The sequence below is a fragment of the Chionomys nivalis genome, chromosome 1 (genome assembly GCF_950005125.1).
Source record: "Chionomys nivalis chromosome 1, mChiNiv1.1, whole genome shotgun sequence".
Taxonomy (NCBI): Eukaryota; Metazoa; Chordata; class Mammalia; order Rodentia; family Cricetidae; genus Chionomys; species Chionomys nivalis.
In genome coordinates this window covers 843,094-860,317 of record NC_080086.1, presented here as the reverse complement: position 1 = coordinate 860,317, position 17,224 = coordinate 843,094, and the positions used below count along the sequence as shown (strand labels likewise).

Below are 17,224 nucleotides of genomic sequence, written 5' to 3'. Positions count from 1 at the left end.
TCATCTGCCCTGCCTTCCTCAGCCTAGCACCTTTCCTCAGCTGTGCCCCCACTCCCTACGTGCACCTCCTTCACCTCCTCAGCCTCTACTTCTCCTCAAGCCACCCCTTTCTCCTCAGCCGGTTTCCCTCTCCTCTGCCCTCATCCGTCCTTAGTCTCCCATCCTTCCTCAGCTAGTTCTGGGTTCCTCTTCCCTCACATCTCCTCAGCGGTCCTCTCTGCCAGACGCACAGGGGCTTTGGATTTGCTCCTCCCCTTCCCTACCTCCCCGCCTCCTGCGTGGCCGGGGAGGGAGCCGGCCAGCTAGAGTCCGCATCCGTGTGCACTGGTTGCGGCAGGGCCCAGCGAGCAGGTGGAGCTCAGCCTCCCGCGGAGCATTGGGCGGTGGACCGCAGTGACGAGGCCCGAGACATGGCGGCCACGCGCCTCTGAGGCCGCAGAGCCAGAGCCTGACGATGCAGCTTGGCTGCTGACTGCCCGGGCGCGTGGCCCCGAGGATCCTCGCTGCGGTCATCACTCTGCAGTCTTCATGGTGAATTCCTCCTCAGTGCTTCCGGCCGTGTAGCAGCCGCTGCCGGCCGGGCCTCGGGGCACTCTGCCTATTCATCAGGCACTTTACATCTTCACCTCCATTCCCATTTGCTTTCCTTCCCCCTTCTGCTTCACATCTGTCTCCGCCACCCCGCTATGGCCGCAGAAGAGGTGCTGCAAACGGTAGACCACTATAAGACTGAAATAGAGAGGCTGACCAAGGAGCTCTCAGAGACCACCCACGAGAAGATCCAGGCTGCTGAGTACGGACTGGTGGTGCTGGAGGAGAAACTGACTCTCAAGCAACAGTATGACGAGCTGGAGGCCGAGTATGACGGCCTCAAACAAGAGCTGGAGCAGCTCAAAGAGGTGAGCTGTCTATCTCCTATCCCCCTCTCCCGGTTTGACATTTCTCAGCGCCAAGCATTATTGTAGAGGAGTCAGAAGGGATATGGCCAGAAGGACTTCATCTTAGAGCCCTTTGTGGATAAAAGAATATTGAAAGAGTTCATTGTTTTCATCAATAGAAAAATTGCCCAAGAAATGAATGCATAAGCTGGAATGGGAAAATCCTTAGCTTGTGGGGGCTGGGGGTAGGGAGAGTCGCAAGAGTCTTCAAGTATCAGCGCTGGCAGTTAACACTGAACTGGGTTGAAATGTGTAAATCAAACTTCTAAAACTGCTGTTATTTCAAACCCAGTTATCAATGACCGTTGCATAATCCATCCAACTGACGAGGAGTTTTGTGTCTGAGAACCTACAATTTCAGGACTGTAGAATTTGGTACCTCAGCTGTCTGCTGAGTAACTGCTTCTTGGTGAAATAAGGACTAGTTATTAGGACTCACCACCCCAGTATGATGCTGGCTTTAGTTCTTATTTATCATGGGCCTGTAGGAGCAAAACAACTTTGCGAGGTGGTTTTGCTGCCCTTAATTTCACCTCTGAGCCAGGCTGAGCTATGCTTACGTTTTACGAAAGGTATATCGAGACTGAGAAAAATTAAACTCACCTCCAAATGGTGTGAAAGAAGGGTATATGTAAAATGTATGGATATCCGTGCCTTGTCTGTCAAAGATGGCCTTTCAAGCTGAAATGACTGAATTTATAAAATTCAGAATATCACCAATGTTCTTTGAATAACATTTTTCTGTTTTTCTTCTTTTAAATACTAATGTACCGAAAGAAAATAGTGAATATGTATTTATGTCCAGCCAAGCACTCATAAGGATTATCCGTATTTTAAGGCACTGGGAGTAGCAAGTAATCAAATATAAATGTTAATGCACATATACACTGCTTACCCGTGTGACAAGTCTTTAATTTTAGGTGCATACTAACGTTTTTAATGTTGGGTATATCGTAATACAGACGCAGAAATACTTTTCATATAATTTGTTTATTTTAAGGGAGAGTGGTCCTGTTTTGTGTTGTTACAATTAAAATACATGAGTTGACATTCTAATCAATTTGTCTTCTAATTCATAAATGATACAGATTTATACCTTCAATTATGCTATTTTATTCAGCTGCTTAGATACCAAAAAAGATGTAAATAGATATGGTTGAAAAATCATAGATGAAAAGATAATTTTTGTATATCAGGCTATAAATTCTAGTTCATGCTTTTCTTGCCATATTTATATTTGGTTTAAATGGTATCTGTATTTACTTATATTTTCTAAATTAAATTATGTCTTAGACTTACATGTTTAAATGTAGTGGTACTAAACCTTGGGAAGTCAGGAAACAGATGATTATTGTAATTCTCAGAGATGTTTCCATAATGTCTTATTTATCAACTGCACTTTGCCAAGGTGGAGAAATGTAAACAAATGTTAAGTCATCACTTTCTTGGTAGAAGAGGTGGACGTATGTGATAACTTAAAATATGGTCGTTAATAGACCTTTCTTCTTTAGTTAAAAAACACTTTTAAGGCTATTTCTGTGTTGTATGTACTCAACATAGTATACCTTAATATGGTTGTCTTTTGTCTATAGTAGACAAAGAATTCTTAAGGGAATAAATTTGTTTATTCATTTGAAGACGATAGATAAAATTGCATGTATTTATCACATATAATGTGTTTTGCAGTATACATGTTATGACTTAATCGAGCTAATATATTACTTCGTATAATTATTGCTTTTTGTGATAACCCAACACCCATTCTATATTTTTAAAAAGTGAATATATTGGCATTATAGTCATCATGCTGCACAATGAATTTCTTAAGCTCATTCTTCCTGTCTAACTGTAAAAATGCATCTTTTCATCAACATCTCTATTTTTAAGCAATCAACACCTCTGATAACTACCATTTACTTCTCTGATTCCTTATATGAATGAGATAATGAAATATTTGTTCTTCTGTGCCTTGCTTATTTAATTTATATAATTAAGTCTTTAAAATAGAACTTAGCACATAGGTATAGGAATAAATATTTTATAAAAATCAATTTGTATTAGAAGTCACACGTTTTCCAAGTGTTTGGAAGTCAGTATTGCTTAGTGTCAGATAAAGACTGAGAAAATTGAAGAGTGTAAGAAGTGACCACCTATATTAGTCTCATTGACAGTAAAGAGAAAAAAGGAAAATGTTTTATAAGATTAAAGAAGTTTCTTAACATACAATAATACAAATACCAACTAAATTTATTAAAATAAAATTTTAAGGAATAAAATTATAAATTTATCAAGCAACACTCATTTTCATTGTATTTTGATTAATATTTGGTATAAAGAAAACAATGAAGATTCTTAGTAAGCAGGATTATAGCTATGCAAAACTATATTTGAGATAGTAAAATAATTGTTATTATTTGATAATAAGACTTGTTTTTATCTTTTAAATATATTTTATTTTAGTTGAGAGCATTACTTAAATGAACTGAGTCAGTCTTAAATACAAATACAAAAACAAACAAAAATAATTGTGCAAACCAAGATATTCTGATGATGATGTCATCATATAGGAGCCTTTTAGTGGGTGTGTGTGTGTAGGTCAGAGGACATCCAAATATTACTCCTTAGACAACTTGTTTTTTGAGACAGTATCTCTCATTGGCCTGAAACTCACCAAGTATGCTAGGTTGGCTGGTCAGTGAACCTTACAGAACCTCTTATATTTGCCTCCCCACTGCTGAGGTTACAAGTGTTAGGTGTTCCTCTTTTAATTAATTAATCAGTTATTATTATTTTTTATTTTTTTCTTATTTTTCTTACCAATCTCTGTTTTTACTCCCTCTATTCCTCCCGCTCCCTCTACCCCCCCACTCAACTTCCCCCATCCGCTCCTCAGAGAGGGTAAGGATTCCCATGGCGAGTCTACAAAGTCTAGCACATTGCTTTGAGGCAGGACCAAGGCCCTCCCCTCCTATAACTAGGAGAATGGGTTCCAAAAAGCAAGTACAAGCAGTAGGGATAAATCCTGTCTCTGTCAGTGGCCTCACAGTCTGCCCCAGCCATACAACAGTCACCACATTCAGAGGGCCTAATTTGGTCCTATACTGGTTCTTGCCCTTCCCCTTCTCCCTCTCCTTTTCCCCACTGTTAGGCTAGAGTAGGTGAGCTCCCATTAGCTCAGGTAAGCTGTTTCAGTGGGTATCTCCATTGTGGTCTTGTTTCTTTCCAAGCTAGGTTTTTGTTTTTTGTTTTTCCTGAGACAGGCTTTCCCTGTAGCTTTGGAGTCAGTCCTGGAACTATCTCTTGTAGACTGGGGGCCTTGAACTCACTGAGCTCTGCCTACCTCTACCTCCCTCCCACTGGGATTAAAGGCACCACCATGGCCTGGCCCATGCTAGGGTTTTTAAAACATCAGATTCAGTTCCCAATGCTTATACAGTAGGTGTTTTACCAACTAAGCTGTTTCTCAATCCTGGAAACGATTGTTTTAAAACATTCTCTCTGGGGAAGGAGCAAGATGGCTCAGAAGGGAAGGGCTTTTGTTTGAATATGAGTTTGATTACTCATCCTTCACTCTGCTTCTACATGGTGGAGGAAGAGAGCCCACTCTTGCAAGCTGTCTTCTTATCTCCACATGAATGCTAAACACACACACACACACACACACACTCACACACACACACACACGATGTAATATATTTTTTTGAGTGCACTGATTATTCAAAAGGAATTTTTGTTCATTATCAGTAAAATATAGCAAACAGTACTGCTGCACTGCTAAAATGGCTTAGTGGATAAAGGCATGTTCACCAACCCTGAGGACCCATATGGTGGAAGCAGACAATCATTTCCTGCAAGTTGTCCTCTGATCTCTACACACATGTTGTAATATGTACATACACATAATGAATAAATAAATAAATAAATGAAATAAAATAATATTAATGCATTGTGACTTTGGAAAGCCAAGCATTAAAAACATCTTTGACTTATTTCTGGAATCTTGAAACAAATATGGTTGGTTCATTGAAAAGTACCTGGGGTGGGAATGTCAACAGAAAAGTACAGTATTAAGTCCAAGTGGGGCAGTAGTAAATTTTGGTTGAGCAAAGGGGCTCAGTTTCTGCAGACTATCTTCCTTTCCAGGCTAGGTGCTGGTGTGATGATAATGCAAGGAAGCAACACACACATGCACACACAGAAAAGAAAAAAAAAACTACTAATATAAATGTACATTCTCGAAATTACTTACAAGTAGCCTAAAAAACAATCACTTTCAATTACATCTCTGTTTTGACACAGTTGCTCAAATATGCAGCAACTATTTTTATTTCAACTCAAGATTTCATCTCTGGAAAAGCTAATTTCTCAATTTCATTTAGACAAGATTTTATATTTTATTATCATGTTTTATAAACATGTATACAATCATAGTTTTGAAGACTTTCACCTCCAAATTTCTTGATTATGTTTTTTACCCTAATATACCTTAAATACATGCTGTTATTATGTTAGAATATAGTAATTGCTTGAGTGTTGAAATATGTGATAAAAGTCTTTCTCACACATTAAGTTGTGATTTTGAAGGAGATGGAATGTTAAAGGATAGAGAGCCTTACTATTAGAGCAGTTTATGATTTGGCCGGTGTTTTGGAGGCAGAGACAGGTGGATCCCTGTGAGTTTGAGGTCAGTCTGGCCTACATAGCAAGTTCCAGAACAGTCAGGGCTACATAGAGAGACCATGACTCAAAAACATAACAAAACAAATCAACCCCCCAAACAAAACAGTACTACAACAAAACCAGTTGATTATGTTAAAGGAGAAGATATGTGAAGTCATGTTCAGAAGATACAACAGGGAAAAGTAAGTAGGCACAACATGTCATAGGGATGGGGAGCTATGAAAAGTAAAAATAGTATTTAAGTATGTATGCTGTCTTACATCTTATCTCATTTAATCTCCACAGTAATTTAGAAGCTTCTTGCTGATTTTTACAAATAAAAAAATAATAGAAAAAAAAGCATTGATCTGTATAAAACTCTGTTTAAGGATAAATACATTGCACATCTTGTTTCTAATTCTTTTACAATGCTTGTAGTGTACAAGACAGATACTACTCACATTGAATCTTAGATTAAGGGCCTTTAGAAGTCTACAAAACTAGTTTAGAAAGAAACCTACTTTCTTGGAAGGTAAAATGTATTGGCTAGAGTCACACATGCAATTTAGAGGGTTGTTGTAGTAGTTATAGAAGGTGTATTGAGACAGTACAGTGAGGCAGACAGTGGTAGAGGGATTCACTTTATAAACTGACACGACTGCTCCGTGGTATTGAGAAGGTTTTATTGTAGGTATGAAAGAGAGGACAGTAGAACCATCTGGAAGAGTCCGGAGCAGAGAGGCTGAACATGACAAGCAGACTGGACATGGCCAGGACTATCTGAGATGAGAGAGAGAGAGAGAGAGGGAGAGAGAGAGAGAGAGAGAGAGAGAGAGAGAGAGAGAGAGAGAGAGAGAACAGCAGGGCGTAGGGGATCCAGACAGCATAGTGAGATTAGCAGTAGCCTAGGATAAGAACAGCTGGGTCATAAGAAGGGTGAGTAGCTGGGAGCAGGGAAAGATCAGGAGACTGGTGTGGGGACATTTGAAATACGTAGTAAGTACTTGTGAGTAGGGACTGAGGGAGCCTAGAGGTTAGAATGGACCTTGATTATGGTGACAGGTGCCATATGTCCCTTTTGCCAGAGGTAAAGAAAATGACTCCTTTTGGTAGACTGAATGGGTTTCACAATCTCCTGAGGGATGTTGGCTTTTATCTAACCCAGAAATCCTCCTGTAATTCAGATTGAGCTCATTCCTATTTATTTGGTCTGCTGTTTGGTGTTTGGGTAATTGCAGTTTCCTTTGGACCTGACACACAACTAAGAGCTATTTAGGAGGTAGGAGGAATGCAATGTTGACTTTAGCAAGAGAGTAGAGGAGAATATTAAGGATGAATGGAGGCTGGTTCCGTTTACAAAGCAAAGTACTGTGGGGAATGCAGTTTTAGAGGGTCGAGTTTCAACCCACATTTCATGAGTTTTATTAATTCATGTTATTTTGTGAGTGGGTATTAACTGTGTAACAGATTTAGTTATTCAACACTCAACTGAATGAGTCGTGATTTTGGTTGTCATTTAATTTAAATCTAATATCTAGGATATGGAATACACGAACAATTTAATAATGTTTTACTGGTTATATACATTTTGAATTAGAAGAAATTTAAATAAGACATATGGGCAAAAAATCTGACCAGGCTTAGTGAAACCATCATCCTAACTGAAAACTACTCCTCATTGCCCTCTTAGGGCACTGGGGGTAGGAACAACTGACTGATTCTTGGAATTCATCAATGTGTTGTTTTTGATACAAAGTCTCATGTAACCTAAGGTGGGTTAGACCTATGTAACTGAAGCTGGCTTTGTATATTTCATTCTCTTCTCTCTACCTCCAAAATGCTGGGAACACAACCTATCCCCAGGTGCATTAGTACTGTTAATGTGCTTTTTCCTTTTTGATCATAAGAGATTGATATTTTTTAAAAGAGCTGATATGGCAATGGTTTAGATAAAAGCAAACACAACTTTGTTGACTCCTTCTTGTCAACTTGACTGAGGTCACCTATAAAGAGAGGGAACCTTAGTTGAGGAATTGCCTCATCAGATTGCCCTCTGGGAATATTTGTGGGACGTTTTTGATTTCTTTTTGATTGATGTGGGAGGGCCCAGCTCACTGTTGGTGGTTATCCCTCCTGTATAGGTGGCCCTGGTCTGTATAGGAAAGGAGGTTGAGCAAACCAGTAAGCAACATTCCTCCATGGTCTCTGCTTCAGTTACTGTCTCCCAGTTTTCTCCTTGGCTTCCTTGGATGATGAACTGTAACCTGTAAGCCAAATAAGCCATTTCTTCCCCAAATTGCTTTTGGTTATGGTGTTTATCACAGCAATAAAAAGTATACTAGGTTAACAATGTAGTACATTTTCTTTTACGTGTTCTCCCTTCTTATTGTCTTGCTCCTTTGGTAAATATTCTTTTGTATTTATTTTAAATGTCTTTGAATATATGATTCTATCTGTAGGATTATGTTTTGTTCTTTGTTTTTCTGAAATCAAGTGTAAAGAATGTAGTACTAACTAGGGAAGACTGATAAGATGGCTTAAGTTCTGTCCTGATAGTTTGGATGGTAGTGAGAGAGGAAAGAAGTGCAGTTGTGTATGGAAGAAACTGGGGGGATTTGTTGGATGACCCCATAGTAGTCCTGTGTGTTGATATCAAGGGACTAGATGGATGGTTTTGTAGGTGAATTATTGGCGACTTTGCTTCTTTATTTCTTCAGCCGGTGATAGGAGTATGTGCATCAGTATAATGCCTGGCTGTTTTCCACAGCTGGAGAAGCCAGTTCTGCAGTGTGACCACATCCTGCTCACTCTGGATCTTGGTGTGAAGCCAGGATGATTCAGGTAGTTGGGCATTAGTACATTACCCCTTATTTGTTCTCTGGCAGTTTAGTTTTGAGGTAGACAACTGGAATCTTAACAAGCACTTCAGATCTTGTACAGCATCTCATAGGAGATAGGGAGAAGAGAGTAGAAAACATGAAAATTTTAGCAAGTGTCTTAATGAAAGAACGACCATTGGTATTTTTTCCTCCTGGGATCTAATTTCTTTATAAAATCCAGGTGATTGAAAAATTTCAAAATATTTACCAGCATTAAATTTCTGACGTGCTGTTTTTAGAGCTATCCAGTTTGCTTATTTGTCTGCCTAAACTTTCTTTTTAAAATTCATTCCACTTTTTCCAAAATATGAAAAATCTAACTTATTTGCATTTTCTTTCACCCAGACATCTTGGATTTGTTCTCAACTGTTTTCTAATTTTCTTCCTGTCCATTTCAGCTCTGTGCATTCAGTTCTAGCCATGATATTGCACTGTTTGATCATTTGTACTCTTTCACCATTGTTTTTTCCTAAAGTAAGAAATATCTCTTATATCAACACCTGGCCCATACACAGTGCCCTCTAAACTCAATTTACTTTTCTAATCTTCCCTATCTTATTTTGGAACTGATTTATGGAATTTGTTATCATTAATACCTGCACCTGGCTTCATAGAAGGAAGCATTTAGTTGGTGACTTGTTCGTAGTTTCAGAATGTTGGTCCATGATCATCATGTTGGGGAGCATGTTGGTTGGCAGGGAGGCATAGCAATGGTGCAGTAATTAGGGGTTTGCATGCTGATCCATGGAGAGAGAGAGAGAGAGAGAGAGAGAGAGAGAGAGAGAGGACTGGATCTAGCCTGGGCTTTTGAAACTTCAAAGCCTCTTCCCCACCAGTGACACAGTTCCTCCAATAAGGCTACATTTTCTAATCCTTCCCAAACAGTTCTACTAACTGGTGAAAAATGCATTCAAACACACGAGCCTAGGGGGGGTCATTTTCATTCAACCACCACAGGCCTCAAAACCATAATTAGAGTAGTCATGGTAAGTTATTTCAGAAAAACACAATGAAAGCAAAAGCAAATTTAGACAGATGTTTTAGTTACTACTACCAATTCCAATTTTAAAAAAAATGTGATGCTAATGTGACTCAGAAATTTGAAAAATGGGCATAAAAGAAGTGCTCTGATTAGATAGGTTATTACATAAAAATAAATGATAGTTTGCTCATTCATTCCTGCAATAACATTAATATATTTAGTGTCTCTGCTGTGTGGGAGTTATAGATCTGGGTGTTGAAGATACAGTATAGAACAGTGAGAAAGCTCTGTGTTCATGGAGCTTGTTCTCGCTGTGTGAAGAAAGATGTCTTAGTTTGGGTTTTTATTGCTGTAAAGAGACACCATGACCATGGAAACGCTTATAAATGAAAACATTTAATTGGAGTGATTTGCTTACAGTTTCAGAGTATCAGTCCATTATCAAGGTAGGGAGCATTGTGGCATGCAGGCAGATGTGGTGCTGGAGAAGTGGAGGGAGTCCTACATCTTGCAGGCAACAGGAAGCCAACTGAAAATCATGCTGAAGGAAGCTTGAGCAAGAGACCTCAAAGCCCTCCCTCACGGTGACACAATTCAATAAGACCACACCTCCTAATTGTAGATGAAATTTTCTATCCCATCCCGTCCCACAGCTGTTCATTCCCAAAGAAACACACAGAGTCTTATAGTCATTATAAATTGTTTGGCCTATTGTTCAGGCTTATTAGTAACTACCTCTTACAACTTAAATTAACCCATAATTCTTGTTTATGTTTAACCACATGACTTGGTACCTTTTCTCAGTAAGGCATTCTTATCTTGCTTCCTCTTCTTCTTGTTGGTGACTGCCTCTCTGCCTTCCCTCGTCCCAGAATTCTCTTAATCTGGTCACCCTGCTTATACTTCCTGCCTAGCTACTGGCCAATCAGAATTTTATTAAAATAATGTGAGAGACAAATCTTTACAGTTTACAAGAGCATTATCCCACAGCACCTAATAATGCCACTCCTTTTGGGGGCCATTTTCTTTCAAACTACCACAAAAGACAATAATAAAAATGAACAAGAAAAATAGATAATAAATGGTCCTTAATGTTGTAGAGAAATAACAAAACAAGAATATGGCATGTATAGTGGGAAAGGTTATTATGCCAGAGAAAGCTTCATTGAAAAAAAAAATGGCAAGGGAGTACATGTTGGAGTTAGGGGTAAAAAGTAGATGAGGCCAGAAAGGGAATCAGGGTCAAATTATGTAGCAGTGTTTTACGATACTGTGATTTTGACTTTTGTTCTGAGTGAGACAGAGAACTTTTAGAGGATTTGGCCAGAGTTTAATTGTTCTGCACATTCTTATTCGCCACAGTGAGACAACCTTGCTATATATATTTAAGAAAGATTATAAACTCTTCTGAGAAACGAAGGATTTGGACTTTTTTGGTTTCTTTTTTCTCTCCTTCCTTACCTTTCTCCTTCCCTCCCTCTCTCCCTTCCTATCTTTTTTCCTTTCTTCCTCTTTCTCTTTTTCTTTCTTATCTTTTTTTTTTTGAAACAGAAGTCTCACCGAGTTGTTTATGTTAGTCTTGAACTACTAAGCTTAAGTAATCCTCTTGCCTTAGCTTCTCAAGTAGCTGGGTTATAGTCATTTCCCAAGTGCAGGCTATCACGCTTGGCTTAAAAATGAGTTTTAATAAAGCCAGTAGTCCATGAAGTATGCTCTTTCTCTTCTTCATCCACAATGCAACTGTTTATTAAGTATTTATGATATTGCATTGAATTAGACTTGGAAAACTGGATAAAGTTTTTAAAATAACAAGTTATTTTTAAAAAGAGTTTGTTTTTTAAAATACTCACTGTATTAGGTTAAACCAACTGACTAGAAAGCCATTGTGCTGACTTATCTGGTTCCTTGTACCTAAATTTACCCCCAGTCTCTGCCCTTTTATTCTGAATAATAAAACCCTAGGCTAGTGAAAAGTTCAAAGACAGTCTCAGCATGTATCACTGGTTCTGTGATTGATATAACTGGTATTCTAGAATGCTGGCCATTCATTCTTTTACTCTTTCATTTGCCTGTTAAGTATTTTGAGAGCATAGCTCTATGTTAAGCATTTTTCTATGTATAAGAAAATAAAGTCTTGGATGGCTCATCAGTTAAAAGTTCTTGCTGCTCTTGTGGAGAGCCTGGGTTTGTTTTCCAACACCCACATGGCAACTCACAATTGCCTGTAACTCTAGTTTATAGGAATCTGATACCGTCTGACATCTGCAGGTTCCTACATGCACATGGTACACACACACACACACACACACACACACACACACACACACACACACTAAATATTCTTTTCAAAGAGAAGACAAGGTCTTTATTTTTAAGTTATTTATTCCTGGTAGCTATAGAGAGAGAGAAAAAAAACCCTGATAATAACATTCACAGGAAAGATCATGGAACTTTTTTATCTCAGCAAACTGTATTTGAATTCCTTTGGTAGCTCTGTGATTCCAAAGTAATACTTCAAACTCTGTGACCTATCCCATCCTCAAATGTAAGGAAGATAGTGACTGGGTGGTAGAGAAAAGTTCATGTGAAGCACCCGATAAATGATGAATATGATGATATAATAATAATAATTCATGGTAAGATAATAGAATAACTGGGCTTGAAAGGATAGAGGTCAACCCAGAGGAATCAGAGAAACGGTTTTAAGGTAACTTTGAAGAGTGAGTAGGGATTTTTCTGAGAGAAGAGTGCACTCTTCCAGGAATAGGAAATAGCCTACAAAGGAAGAGAGCCTGGGGCAATTGCACCTTGTCACCATCTGTGTTGTTGCAGGGGACAGTGGATTAAAAAAATGGAGAGGTGAGACATGGCACTGGAGAGATGATTATGGCCAGTGGTAAAAGCCCCTTCAGCCAGTTCTTGCTAGCTAATGCCTCATCATAGCTGATTTATAAGGAAGTTGGCCACAGGAAGGCTCCCTTAGTGGTAGCAGATCTGGGGACAACAGCAGAAGGATCTCCCCTGTGGTAGTTTGAATATTAACTGGCTACCATAATCTCAGAGGGAACGGCACTGCTAGGAGGTGTGGCCTTGTTTGTTGGAGTGGGTATAGTATTGTTGGAGGAAGTGTGTCTCTGTGGAGGCAGGCTTTGGGGTCTCATATATGCTTGATACTGTCCATCGTCTCAGTCACTTCCTGTTGCCTGTAAGAGGTAGGACTTTCAGCTACTTCTTCAGCACCATGTCTTGCGGAATGCCATCATGTCCCACCATGATGATAATGGACTGAACCTCTGAACTGTGAGTGAGCCATTCCAATTAAATGTTTTCCATTATAAGAGTTGCTGTGATCATGGTGTCTCTTCACAGCAATAGAAACCCTAATTAAGACATCCCCCTAAGAAGGAGTCTGGACATAGCTGCTACACTAATTCTTCTGATGTATTTAAGTATATATATATATATATATATATATATATATATATATATATATGTATGTATATTAGGGCATTTTGAATTTTTCATTACTTCTTTGTGCTAAGTAAATGTGAACATTTTATAATGTAAAACTAACTTCTGTGTCTGTGGATATACAGCTCAGTAGCAGTGCTTGCCTAGCATATGTGAGACGCTGGGTTCTATTTTCAGTATAAGAATAAGCAAACCAAACCAAAACAGAGAAGTTAAAGCAATGCCATTGCAAAAATGGCAACTTGACATAGGAAAGAGCAACCAGAGATAATGGTTACTTGAAGATTAAAGAAATCTCCTTAATCTTAAATAAGAAAAATTATTCTAGATATTTGTTCATTCCACACTTGGTGACTAACCATTATATCCTAGATACTGTTAGGTACTGTGGGAACATTATTTCTTGTCTTTGGAAAGTTGATTAAACAAATTATTTGATCCTGTGGAAGAGCAGTTCATACCCTTCACTGCTGAGCTGTCTCTCCAGCCTCACCAGACAGAGCAACAAAAGTAACAAAAGAGTAGGCAATAAATAATTTTGAATAGGGATATGCACTAAAAACAAAGGAAAGCAGGATTATGGAGTAATATATAGTAGAAGCTAGTAGAGGAGGTAACACTAGAAATGAGAGTCAGTCAAAACTTTCTTGAAGAATGACATTTACGATGAGTCTGAGGTGATGAGAATTAACAAGCCAGAAAGGAATGGTCCTGGACTGAAAGTACCAGCAAATGTAGAAATCATTAGGTGGGAACAAGCTTTGTATTTGTGAACATAGCACAGCTTTATTAGCATTTGAGATGCAATGTAACGATATTTTGTTTGTGATCTAACAAATAAAGCTTGACCTGAAGGTCAAAGAAGCAGAGCAGCCAACCACTAGAGAGTTCTTACCTCTACAAATGCTCAGACTAAATAGGCAAGATCCTGTTTCTACGAATCCTCAGACTGAATGCCCAGAATGCATCTCAGACTGAATCCTCAGACTGCATCTGAGCTCCTCTCTCTTCCTGCCTTATATTCTTCTCTCCATCCAGCCATATCACTCCTGTCTCCACCTCCCTAGTGCTGTGATTAAAGACTTGTGATCCCAAGCGCTGGGATCACCTTTGTGTGAGTTCTGGTTTTCTTTTAGACAGGTTCAATCTCGTGTAGTCCAGAGTGGCCTTGAACTCAGAGATCCGTCTGCCTCTGTCTCCTGAGTGCTGGGATTAAAGATGTGTGCCACCACTCTCTGGCCTCTATGGCTTACAAGTGACTTAGCTCTGCACTCTGATCTTCAGGAAAGCTTTATTTGTTAGATACAAACAAAATATCACTAAAATGCAATGATTCAGTATAGTATAGAATTGAACTGTGCATTTTGATTCTCTGTGGGATGGTTATGTATCCCAATTTTGATATTTTGTTTTTAAAAGGAATTTAAAAATGAGTCTTCCAAAACACATAATTAGAAAGGGTTCATCAATTTCATAGAAAAATAAGCATCCACCGTACAAGACTGTACCCATCAACATTTCATCATGAATAGAGGAGGAGCTCATAAGCAAGCCCCCATCTATGTCTCAGGAGTTATAGGCAGTTAATGGGTACTGAGGCAGGGGAAGTCTTATTCCTCAGTGGTGTAGTCACTGATAAATTGCCCTTGTTCAAGTAAATAGTTTCCTACCCATGCAGGTAGGTATTCAAACACATACACATATACCACATGAGTGTAGGAAAGAAAGTAAGGAGACTTGCTGGGAAGAAGGCCTTTGATGGGAGGGGAAATAAGAGAGGATAATGGGAGGAGACTATGATCGGTACATTCTATGTGTGTGTGTGTGTGTGTGTGTGTGTATGATCTTGTGAAAGAATGAGTTTTAAAAAGCATCATTATATAGTTGTAGTATCTCTCATGAAATTTATTGACTACCTATCATGAAATACTTTGAGTGTGAAACAATAGTTTTTGTTCCTATCACAAAGCCCAAATGTTGTCGTTTTTCTTTCTATAAAGTCAAACAAACTAACCACTCATATTCTTTTAACATTCTCTGAAAATAGTCCCATCATGATACTAAAGTGGATGTCAGAATTTTTTTTTAAAACAAAAGGTTATTATGTATAGGATGTAATGGGTACACTCTAGATTAGGAATATGTAGACTAGAACATAAATATATCCTGAAGCTAGAGTTAAAGTAAAACACGAGCCTAATAGAAACAATACTTTAAAGTTGGGTGTGGTGGTATGTGCCTTTAATTCTAGCAGAGGTGGGTGGAGTTCAGTGAGTTCAAGGACCTGGTTTACCTACTGAGTTTCAGGTCAGCAAGGGCTAGGTAGAGAGACCTTGTCTCAGAAACAAACAAACAAAATAACAAGACAAAACAACAACAGGAATAAAAGAACACTTTACTCTTTCTTTCCTGTAGAAAGATTTTAATCACTTGCTTGCATTGCTAGATCCTGTGGTAATCTTTGGAGGCTAAGGGAACAGATATTTTGGTCTGGTAAGAACTCAATGTTTTGTTTTCATTAGCAGAAACATCGATTATTAATGTATTATAAATATTGGCTTATTGATTCTGGAATATTATGTTCTGGTGTCCTCATCCTGGGACCAATGGGTTGTGGATTTAAGGATAAGGGACCGAATATGAAGAAGAACCATCCACAGAGACTTAAAAGCAAGAGTGAGTTAGAAGCTGCATGATCAGAGCCTTCCCTGTTGACTCATTGTAACATTGAGACAGAAGCCAAAGTGCCACTTGTTAAAAAGTGAAGGAAGTGAGTCAGAAACTTGATAGATTTTGGGAAAGATGATGTCTAAATTACTTTCAGCACTATGACTGTCATTAAGTGCATTTATTTCTTTTATAACTTAGAATAAATATCTGATAACAACATGTGCATCAATTTTATAGTTTCCTGTTAAACTTCACAAATGAAGTATCACAGTAATAAATGGCCGCTCCAGCAAGCTTCAGATCACAGACTGCAGACTGATGTCACAGGGCCAGAATGGTGATTGAGAAACACATGATTTGAATTCGGGAGTTCACATTCAGTGTTGCTTAGGAAGTATATTGTTATCATTCTAGTTGCTGTGACAAAAGTAACTTGAAGAAGTATATGTTTTGTTTTTTGGCTCATAGTTTGAGGGAACACAGTCCATGGTGATAGGAAAAGTAAAGAGGTAAGGCCTTAGCCAAAGTTGGTTGCTCCAATGTTGCAAATGAGACTTTGGGTGATTGCCCAAGTAACCAGTTGCCTCTGTCATTTATTGCATATTTTGGAAGCTGCTTGATTGCACTTCCTGCCTACTCAAGTAATATTATCTCCCTTCTCAGGCCTTTGGTGGGGTTGAAGACTAGATAGTTGTAGTTACTTTCTTCTTATGATTTAGCCAAGCCAGTTCTAATACAAGACTTAGACTCCTTAGGATAGAATAATTATTGAAACATTTAGCATATGTTTCTTGCTTAATATTATTTATGCTGGTTGTAATTCTAATTTTTATACTTGATATCTGTTCTTACTGCATATAGCTTTGTATTGGGTTTGGAACACTCTTATTTAGACAAAAGCGAGAGGTGATGGGGAATCTCCTTCAGCCAATGGCTTTTGAGATGCTGACCAGGTTGGGTGTGGCCATGGGTACCAAAAACACGTGGACTTGCCCATGCACCCCTCCCCCCAACCTGGATGCTGAATTCCATTCCTGTTCTCCGTTATGATCTGTGAATTCCCCTTTAAATAAAGAACCCCTTATTATACCCTATTTGGAACTAGTGTGTGATTATTTTATTCACATTCCCCCATCTGGTGTGTTTCCCTTCAGAGGTGGGAGTGTGAGGATGTTGGTCACATTGCATCTGCAGTTAGGAGGCAGAGAAAGATGTGCGGGTGCTCAGCTCACTCTCTCTTTTTTCTTCTTTTTATTACAGTCAGATTCCCCAGCCCATGGCATGGTGTTGTCCATATATTCAGGGTGGACACACCCTCTTCAGTTAGTTAAACCTCTCTGGAAACTTCACAGACATGCCCAGAGATGTGTCTCCTAGGTTACTACAAATCCAGTCAAGTTGGCATGAATATTAAACATTATAGGAGGTGACCCTCTGTGGTCTCCTTGGAGCCCAAAGCAATTGTAATGTTCCACTATTCTGTGATTACTGAATTTTATGTGTTTTTTATCCTATTCAACTTTGCATTATTAAGTATGTGTATAACATCCTGATTAATAATGAATTGCTAGACAAAGAGAAAAGGGAGATGTTTGGGCATTTCTTGTCTTCTCTTTTCACAGGTC

At 38.7% G+C, this 17,224-nt stretch overlaps 1 protein-coding gene across 5 annotated transcripts in view; it reads left to right on the top strand.

Moving 5' to 3' along the window:
- The first annotated feature begins 308 nt into the window (after nucleotides 1-308).
- Bicd1 (BICD cargo adaptor 1) overlaps nucleotides 309-17,224 on the top strand; it is a 168,744-nt gene continuing 151,828 nt past the window's right edge. For all 5 annotated transcript variants that reach the window (XM_057764168.1, XM_057764157.1, XM_057764129.1 and 2 more), the window contains exon 1: nucleotides 309-899. In XM_057764168.1, the coding sequence (XP_057620151.1) occupies nucleotides 687-899 (213 nt within the window). In that variant the 5' untranslated portion in view covers nucleotides 309-686. The remainder of the gene's footprint in view (nucleotides 900-17,224) is intronic.